The sequence below is a fragment of the Pseudochaenichthys georgianus genome, chromosome 3, assembly GCF_902827115.2.
Source record: "Pseudochaenichthys georgianus chromosome 3, fPseGeo1.2, whole genome shotgun sequence".
NCBI classification, from domain to species: Eukaryota; Metazoa; Chordata; class Actinopteri; order Perciformes; family Channichthyidae; genus Pseudochaenichthys; species Pseudochaenichthys georgianus.
Window position 1 is genome coordinate 15,609,105 of NC_047505.1, and position 10,013 is coordinate 15,619,117.

Consider the following 10,013-nt stretch of genomic DNA (forward strand, 5'->3'; position numbering starts at 1 on the left):
GATATCACCAGGAAAGCTCTCCCTTGGATTACTTGCGTTCAGACAATAATTTTTTTTATTACAAGTTTTTGAAGTTTTCTGTTTAAACATGCAAATTAGGCATTATCCTGCTAACTGTTGGTAAATGTAGGCGGTATCTTCAGATGCAAATGGTAAGGTACAACTATTTTAGCCTACAATTTCTCCCCTTAAGATATTTCTCCTCTAAACGTCTCTACGTATACAACTGACTTAAGTCTAAAAGAATATCTAATCACACAATATGTCTGATTTGTGTCTCCACCACATCAGTGGAGCCGTCAGAGTGGGAAAGTCTAAAGCTGTACATTCAAGTTCACACAGGTTCTGTCCGTGAGTGCCCCCCCCCCCCAGCTCAAGGTCACGACCTCTACACTGAATACAGTTTGCTGGAGCTGGCCATGCACAAAGCATGAATACAACCATTATCATACAGCACATGGTTTAAAGGGCATTGTCGTTTAAAACGCTGAATTGTTCAAAGCCAAAACTGTTGGCACTGCACTCTCATATTTACATGTGTGTGTGTGTTTGTGTGCGTGTATGTCTATGTGTGTGTGTCTATGTGTGTCTGTGTGTGTGTGTGTGTGTGTGTGTGTGTGTGTGTGTGTGTGTGTGTGTGTGTGTGTGTGTGTGTGTGTGTGTGTGTGTGTGTGTGTGTGTGTGTGTGTGTGTGTGTGTGTGTGTGTGTGTGTGTGTGTGTGTGTGTGTGTGTGAGTGTGTATGTGTGTGTGTATGTGTGCAGAAACTCTGTTCTCCATGTGCATGAACACATCTATTTCTATTGCTGGCCAAATGTGTGTTTGTATGTCTAATTGTCCTCTGTATGCCGTGTTTGCAGCTGTGTGTGTGTGTGTGTGTGTGTGTGTGTGTGTGTGTGTGTGTGTGTGTGTGTGTGTGTGTGTGTGTGTGTGTGTGTGTGTGTGTGTGTGTGTGTGTGTGTGTGTGTGTGTGTGTGTGTGTGTGTGTGTGTGTGTGTGACAACAGAGAACATGACTGTGTTAGTGCGTTTAGCATAACAATGGACTGCTGCAGAACCCCTCTGAGTGTTCCAGCACCTGTGGGCTCAGCTCACCTGGCTGTATTTAAGGGGCTTTCTTGTTGCGTCACAGAGCTGACATGAACATCTTCACTAAAGTCCAAGGATTAGCCCAACAAACCAGGTATGTCCAGAGCGCCGCGCACCCGACCCAAAGAGCCCCCTGCTCAGAGGTGTCGGAGTGGGGGGGCCATGGCTCCACGTCCCACCTGCTGCTGGTTCTCAGGCTATACCAGTTTCCCAAAATCACCCGATTTTGTGATGTGATCGTGGCAGGAGACATGCACACATTCTGCACAGTGTCGTTTCAAATCGGAAAGCATGAACATACTTCTAATTCCTTATTGGTTGCAATCTGTAGCACTTCAGTGTTTCTTGACCAAAGTGACTTAAATGATGACATTTCAGTAGCTCAGGTGTTTAGTTATACCTCAACACACTGTCATGTTACTCTGTTATTTCTTTATCATCTGTTTGTAATTATGGTGTAGAGTGTTTGGGGGTGTAATTATTCACTATAAAGCCTTCTATATCTACAGCAAGCTGGGGTCTGTACTCCAACGTGCCTTCTACGGGTCCAGTGGGAGGGTGAGTTACATGTTGCTATGAACTGATGAACTGGCATTTACCTGTTTCGTGTTGTTTAGTATAATGTAAAACATATATATCATTTTCTGTGGGGACCTCTTGGCTGACGAAGAGTAGCTTTATTATCTTTGTTCTATTACTTAAAGCTATGTAACTTAGCGTAAAGATTTAACCTACAAGCAACTCTAAAGCTCACTAGTTATTTTCGATGTTGTGGTTTAGTTTCCACAAAGTCACTGCTCTCAGCTGTGGCTCACCAAGAAATATCTACTGCATTATATTTAGCACATCTGTTTACTATAAACCAAATATTTTAGTTATTTAATATTGCGTATTCCTTTACATATACGTTGGAAGCTTTGTAATTGGTTACTAATTTCGAATCTGACCATTTGAGAATACAACCCATCATTTAATCTTTTCTTAAGATGTACATGTTCCCTCCCAATCAGAACAACACATGATATAAATTCATTATGGCTTATTGTAGGTATTGGTGTCAACATATTCAAAACGTTAAGGGAAAAACCTTATAGTGTGACTGAAGTTGTCATAGAGTTTTTTCCACAAGTGGAAATTCGCAACCCAACATAGTAAACAAAAGAAAATGTAAGCTTCATACTTGAGAGGCGATGAACATCTGAGTGCTGATGTTTAACTTTAATACAATGTGTTTCCCGTGGTGTCTGTGCCCTCAGGTGACCCTTTTCGAGCAGAGGAACTTCGCCGGCAGGCGTTTGGACCTCAGCTCTGACTGTGCCAGGCTCAGTGACAAGAGCTTCCCAGAGAGATGTAACTCTGTGCAGGTGGAGAGCGGAGCGTAAGTCTGCAACCCCACCTACAGCACACCACAGGTCACTGCAACACACACAGGGGTGCACAGGGGAAAGGACAGAAACAGATAGCAGCAGCCTGTCAGTGGACCTCCATACAGTGAACGGGTTTTTAAATACACCTTTTTGCATTTCAAATAATGAAACTCCAGAAGTGTAGGAGTAGACTTAGTTTGTTATAGTTCAGATGGGAGCCTACAAATATGGAAACACTCAGATCTTGTAATTGAGTAAAAGTAGAAGTACCAGAGTGTAGGAATATTCTGTAACAAGAAAAACTCCTGCATTCAAAATGTTACTCAAGTAAAAGTAGAAAAGCATTTGCATCAAAATATACTTAAAGTACCAAAAGTAAAAGTAGTCATTATGCAGATTGGCCCATTTCAGAATAATATATATTACATGTTTTAATTATAATGATTGATCATTAAATTGTTCTCAAAGCTGGTGAAGGTGCAGCTAGTCTGAATGACTTTGTATACTGCAGGGTAGCTTGTGAATTTACTCCAGGTGGAACTAAAGACTGATTTAAGAGTTGATTATATTTCACATCATTAATCCACATCTGCAAAGTAACTAGTCTGCTAGCTGTGTTTTTGACTGACTCTCCTCTCCTCTGAAGATGGATCGGCTACGAGCATGAGAACTTCCGCGGCCGTCAGTACCTGTGGGACATGTCCGAGAGGGGAGAGTACAACTGCTACGACAAGTGGTCCGCCCAGGTGGACCACGTCTCCTCTGTCCGTGCTGTCAAACAGGTGAGACATGAAGCTAAAACACACATGTTACAGTACGTACTGAACGTTTTCAGAGTGGCCTTTTATTGTGGCCAGCCTAAGGCACACCTGTGCAATAGTCATGCTGTGTAATCAGCATCTTGATATGCCACACCTGTGAGGTGGGATGGATTATCTCGGCAAAGGAGAAGTGCTCACTATCACAGATCTTTTCAGATTTGTGAACAATATGAGAGAAATAGTTATTTTGTGTTTGTAGAAAATGTTTTAGATCTTTGAGTTCATCTCATGAAAAATGGGAGCAAAAACAAAAGTGTTGCATTTATATTTTTGTTCAGTGTATGTCATGGGTACCTACAGTAAATGTTAGAAAACTGACATAAATAAATGTAAATGACTTAACTACTGAAAAACTAGAAAGGCAGGTCATTTAAAAAAACAAGAGGAAAATAAGTAACTTGTAGTTATGTATTGGGGGCTGTGATTTACTTCAGGTTACCCCTAAATACATTACATTACCACCTTGTATCTTGTAGCTATAGACACCCACCCAGTTGGCATTTCATTGGTACCAAATGGTTTAATGGTTTATGCTGTATTATAGAAGTCCTAAAATATTCAAATCGTTTGACAAAAGTTTTCCGGACAATAAGGGTCAAATGTTTTAAGTTAGATGGCCTAACATGATTTGTAGATCCAGAGTGCACTGATCCAGAAACACCCACCAGCTGTCCCTGACTGACACTGTGTGTTTGTTATTTCAGGACAACAATCCTGGCAAGGCTCATCTGTTTGAGCGTGCCGGTTTCTCCGGTAAGAAGATGGAGATCCAGGATGACATCCCCAACCTGATGAGCCGCTACAGCCTCAACAGGGTCGCCTCCATCCGTGTGCTCGGAGGAGCGTAAGTACAACAACCTATTTATATATCATCTGTGACTTCTCCAATCAAGTCTGTTTGAACTTGGAACATTTCACCCCAAAAACACATTTGTTCTCATTCCTGTCGTGTGATATTCTTTTGGTATGCGTTAATTATAGACGATGGCACTTGGCTTGTGGTGCCCAAAAATCATGACCTGGTTACTCAAGTTAACCCACAGACCTTATCAGCGGTTTAATTTAGCAACTATTTTCTTTCACACAAACTAGCCTATGTGCTAGAATACAGACAGTGGGCATAGTTTGGCATAAAGATAGTTCCTTACTCAAGTCAAGGTCGAATCCTTTTGAGGAACTGAGTCAGGATTTCTGTGAATTTCCTCATTTTTTTTGTGTTGTTGCATAAATCCAGTGCCCTCTAGTTCCAATATCCAAGATAAAGGTGTATACCTCCTAAACTCAACACATCTAGATCAATAGCAATTGTGGGAAGCGAAATATGCATTTTTTTTTTTTTTTTAGAGTGAATCGCCCCTTTTTCAACAGCTGCTCCCGTTTGAAGCTTTCAATTAGATTTTAAAGCTAGCTTGGGTCAATAACTAATGACTGAAAATCAGAAGCAGTAATTCTAGATGACATTACATGCAAAGTTTTGAGTAGATGCATTCAAAATAAAATAAACGTTTTAAATGACTAACCCTTCTGTTTGCAGTTGGGTGTGCTATCAGGAGCCCAACTACAGAGGGCCTCACTACATCCTGGAGAAGCGCGACTACAACAACTTCTCCGACTGGGGCAGCCAGAACAGCACCGTGGGCTCCATGCGCAGAGTCCGCTTCACCTGAACACCTGACTCGAGTCCTGCCCACGGGACTCCTTAAGTCAATATGAAACCTGCCAGCTTCTCACACACACTGCAGAACCTATTTTAGTAATAAACTGGTTGAAAACAAATAAAAGTTTGCATTTTCCATTGTTTTAAAATATTTTATTTTCATTTAAAGGTTTAATAATTTTGAACTGGTTGCAAATAAATATAAATGTTAGTGGGGATTCACTCAAACACGTTCATACAGAAATATTAGTTACTAAACGAAAACCTGATGGATTAACAAATCCATATATCAGCCAGCTGTCATTATGAAGAAAGTACAACAATGAAAATACAACCTCAGCCATTTGAAACCCCTTTAGTTTTAAAAAAAAAAAAAAAAAAAAAAGTAAATACTGTTATATCCAACATAACACATACAAAATGACACAACAGTAATTTTCTTAAAGTGTATTTTAAGAAAGCAAAAACACAATACTCATGAGGTAGACTTAAGAAATCAGAAGGTAAAAACAAACTAGAAAGAACAATCTTGGTGCACACAACTTCTGATTGGAAGCGATGCATCATCTAAACGCTAGCTTGGAACTGCAGTTCAAGGTGCATTGGAGGAACATTCGATGTACCGTAAAGAGTTTCGTCAAAACATCATCCCTATAAAAAGTAAAAACAGTGGCTAAAAGTCTGAACTTTGCTCAAAAAAGAACATTTGAAGTGTAGTTTCCACAGATTGCGATCAATCTTAAATAAAGTGCAAATGAAACGTCCACTGATTATCTAAAAAAGTTCTCAAGGATTGCTGAGCAGAGCGGCCGCCATGGTCTTGACGATGGACAAGTTCAGCTGAGGGATGAGGCTGATCTTCATCAGCTTGCTGCTCGAGTACTTGTTCTTCACAGCCTGCAGAGGAAATGGGGTTTTATTTTTGATACAAATCAAAACTTTAATGCTTATACTTGGTCGCTCAACTCACCTGGAACTTTGTCTTCCCCTCGTTGACCATCACTATGTTTTTGGCGATGTGCTGCATGATGGGCTTCAGGTGGGCGGCGTCATAAGTGGAGTAGTGCTGCTGCTGAGGAGACTGACACAAGACAGACAAATTAACACCAGGAAAATGAAACATTGTAAGTGTAGATGCCCCTCCAATGCCATCACTCACCCAGGGCAGGGCTACCAGCAGCAGCTGGGAGAGCGCCAGAGAAGCAGCAGCGATCTCAGAGGGCCGATAGTGCACCATGTTGTAGTCAAGGAGCGTCAACTCCATCAGGTACTTGGCCAGCGTGTGTCTCTCTACATCGGACTGAGGCACAAAACAACATTAAGCACACTGAGAAGTCTTAAGACACATTGTACACATTCTTGCAGGTGGTTTTAGGAGAACATCTGTCTAGAATGCTGCAGACCTAGCAAATTTGAACAATGACTAAAGTAAAAAGTAGCGTCCCAAACAAATCCACGCAACGACTCACATTGGACACTTTGGAAGCCCGTCTCAGGAAGTGGAGGGGAAGAGGGCGTCCCAGCTCAAAGTTGAGGGCCCTCAGAATCAGCTGCTCCATCACCAGAATCTGAGCCTTTGTGAAGGCGTTGTCTGTGATATAGGCAAAGTCTGCCACCTCTGGAGCATACATCTCCTCGTATTTACAGGCCACCAGCATGGCCGTCACACCGACAAGCTGCAGCTTCCTGCGAGAGACCGGCTGGACCTGAAGCACAGCGGCAGACATTTACAAACAGCTCACAAAACACAAAGAAAAGACAGTTTAGACCGCTCTACCTGGAGGAATCGATCCATGACGGCAACTGTGAGGTACAGAGTCTCCTGCAGCAGCTGGAACCTGGAGTGCACCTGGACCAGCCAGTCCACCAGGAGAGCCCGCATGCGCTCAGTGATCTCATAATGCTGCATGTAGTCGGGTCGTACAGCCTGCTCCACCTGTGGAAGCAAACAGATGTAACACTCAACCTTGCAGGGTGGGGGAAGAGAACATTACTGGAGGGGTGAATACCTCCAGGACGTGCAGGTAGCTGTAGATATCTTTGACATATTCTGAGCAGAGCTGCGGCAGGTCCCCGTCCTCCTCGTCCACATCCTGCACCATGAGCAGCGCATCAGAGAACGCCTGGCACAGCTCCTCCTCCGCCTCCTTCATGGACACATCAGCAGACTCCTCTGAGACTGTGGGGAGGGGGTCTGCTGGGGCCAGGGCCATGGGCAGCACCACAGCTATAGCTCTAGGGGCGATGGAGGCTTTCACTGAGGGTTTGAATGAAGCTTTGGCAGGGCCCATCTTCTAAGGAAACAAGTTTGGAAAGATGCAACAATGATGTGCTGCTTGGTTTTAGCTTTATGAATAGTGTCCACATACTCGTAGCCAAGTAGCTCATGTGCTAGGGGGTTTCTAGTTATTTTTGGCTCACAGGGCTGATACACAACAATTCAAATAGCTACAAAGGAGGCATGAAACATGGAGCAGTAGCTGACCCAAACAATTCTTCCATGATGATGATGTAACTTACCTTGGTGTTGACTGCTGCTGCTTTAAAGTTGGTGATCTCTCCGAGCGCAGCTCTCCTCAGACCCACGACGGCTTTACCCATCTTCATGGGGTTCTCTCCGGCTGGGAGCTGCTGAAAGAGAAAAGGAAACAAGTCACAAACTACGGAGAAGCTTAAGAAAATAAAAACCCTGTTAAATAAGCTAATGCGAACATAAAGTCAAGCAAAGAAGCGGTAATGCTAGCTGGCGAAGCTACGAGCTTTGCAAACAATTGACGTGACATGCAGTGAACTACAGTTTCCTCACCACAGCACGAACTTCAACAGAAGACATGTCAACTGTGGCTGCAACGAGGTGAAACAGATTCAAATAAAAATACGGGGAGATAGTTTAGCACCAACAAGCACGATTTAGCGACAGGATCCTTAGACACCGAGTTCAGCAGGTAAACAAGACAGAGACGAGCGGCTTTCAAATAGTGCTCTGTCAAATCTGATTGGATGCTGCTTCAGTAGGACGCTCCTGATTGGCTGACAACATGAGGTCAAAGGTAGAAGCCAGGTGATATTTAAATTCAGAAAATAACATAATGTACCTAGCGTTGTTAATCTACAAAGGGATACAAGTTTCAGTCATTGTTTAAAGCAACTAGTTCGTCTAGAATGACTTTGATTGGCGTGTCATTTAAAACCAGTAGCCTATCATGATCATGACCCTTGTATATCATTCTCTACTAAGTAGGCTACTGTACTTTGCTAACATGTTGAGTATATACACAACTTGAACATTTCAATTGAATGCTACTTTATAAATATGATGTTATAATTTAGAAGACAGACTTTATAAAAAATATAATTGGCGAAGTCACGCCCATCTACTTCCGGTCCATGGGACCTTATTTCGGAATAATTAGACAGTTCCTTAATTTCCCCACAACAAAAATAAAAAATATATACAGAAGGACTGACCGTGGATTTATCGTGTTTCAATAATTTCAAGGGGGGAGCAGATGGCTTTAGCATTGTCACGTTTCAATGATTAGTTACAAATGTGGTCTAAATGTGTGAACAAGCTTTTTGTTAAGGCACCTAATGCTGTGGGATAGACAGTTTCTTAAAGTTTCTGCAAACAAAGTAAATGTAGGCTACAGACAACTGATAACTTATATTACTGCTCTAAAAATGTGTATTTCTACAGAATTGTTGGACCTGTCGAAGTTAATGCTGCCACCATCTACCAGTAAAGAGTCACACAGGACAGAGACTCACACAAAGATGACAAGGAAACAAAAGTAGCACCATAGAGAAAAGAATACATGATTACACTAACATTTCAGACAATGTGATTTTAGTGTAGACGGACATCTTTGTTGACTTCTGAAAAGGTGAGACTGGACATTTAGAGAAAATAAATCTGAGGGACATGAGCCAGTCTTTCTGTACATTACTTTTCAGAATTACAAATTAAAGCAAATAGGTAGCCTTAATGTACGGATTTGGTTTGATTTACCTTTGAACTACCATGTGTGCCATGTTACCATTATGACAGTAGCGCCAAAGACAAAGCCCATTCATTTATCCTCGACTGATTATAAAAAACGGTGTGCTTTTATTTCTTTGAATTCTGCAGCTTAATTGACTTTATTTACAGCGCCGTGGAGTCGATTCACTGGAAAAGAAAACATTGTGCAACTCCATCGTATCGTTTGTGTCGTGAATGTGCGACAACTGCAGGCAAACTAAACACACACATGCATAATGTTACTGCAAAGTGGTCTGTAGCACATTTTGATGCATGTTAAAACATATAAAACAGTTTGCTTCTCTTTCTATGGTGAAAAACATGATAGCACAGATTTGTTTAAAGGTTTAAAATTGCATGATTGAACTCTACAGAGAGACACGTGATTAACTTACACAGTAAATAATGTTGATAATTCATGAAATTCAAGGGGTTCTTTAACCCTTCTCTTGCGTTAGATACCCCCCTTCCCATATTATCTTCGGTCAAAATTGACCGGTGTGTTTTGCACAGTGATATCTCTGGAACCTCTTATCCAATTTTGATGGTTGACATCTCATTTGAACAGTCAAAGCAGGTAGAATCAAGGGGTGACAGAAAGAATGACACAGGGGGTGAAATTCATGTTATAATTTTGCAGTAAGTTCAAAGATAGTGCTCACTGTAAATTAGTGTATATTATAAAAATGCCTGCCATGTAGGCTGTGTTTACTGGAGATGGAAATGCTTTAGTTAGTGTTGTAGCTGAGATTATCCCCGTTCCAATGATGTGTTGATTTGATACAAGCAAGTCAGTGTTTCATTGTGTACTTTCAACTAAAGTATATGGCCCGGACCCACCGGTGGGCCCAGCAAGTTCAGCATTCTCTGCATTCACTGTGATGAATATAAAATAAGACACTGATACTGTTTTCCTCAATGAACATTTAGAGACAAATACATATTCAGGGCTCTGGGGGGGGGGGTGGGGGTGAGAGAGAGAGAGTGAGTGTGTGTGTCTGTGTGTGTGTATGCAGATGTTTTCCATCTGCAGGATGAACATAATACACTCATACCCATT

General features: G+C 41.9%; 2 protein-coding genes across 3 annotated transcripts; one reads left to right on the forward strand and one right to left on the reverse strand.

Annotated features, from left to right (window-relative positions):
- The first annotated feature begins 1,137 nt into the window (after nucleotides 1-1,137).
- On the forward strand, nucleotides 1,138-4,942 carry crybgx (crystallin beta gamma X). The gene is made up of 6 exons (XM_034109277.1): nucleotides 1,138-1,181; nucleotides 1,597-1,645; nucleotides 2,344-2,465; nucleotides 3,101-3,236; nucleotides 3,980-4,119; nucleotides 4,810-4,942. The coding sequence occupies exons 1-6, from the start codon at nucleotides 1,138-1,140 to the stop codon at nucleotides 4,940-4,942; spliced, it is 624 nt and encodes a 207-aa protein (XP_033965168.1).
- Nucleotides 4,943-5,364: 422 nt separating this feature from the next.
- On the reverse strand, nucleotides 5,365-7,896 carry LOC117463717 (G2/mitotic-specific cyclin-B2-like). 2 transcript variants are annotated; one of them, XM_034106116.2, is made up of 8 exons: nucleotides 7,739-7,896; nucleotides 7,453-7,560; nucleotides 6,942-7,226; nucleotides 6,710-6,868; nucleotides 6,402-6,638; nucleotides 6,092-6,232; nucleotides 5,903-6,013; nucleotides 5,365-5,829 (listed from the first exon to the last, which is right to left on the reverse strand). In XM_034106116.2, exons 1-8 carry the CDS (start codon nucleotides 7,763-7,765, stop codon nucleotides 5,719-5,721), a joined length of 1,179 nt encoding a protein of 392 aa, XP_033962007.1. In that variant the 5' UTR covers nucleotides 7,766-7,896; the 3' UTR covers nucleotides 5,365-5,718. The 2 variants fall into 2 exon arrangements, with proteins under 2 accessions (XP_033962007.1, XP_033962000.1); XM_034106109.2 differs by having other exon boundaries at nucleotides 7,453-7,563.
- Nucleotides 7,897-10,013: the final 2,117 nt, after the last annotated feature.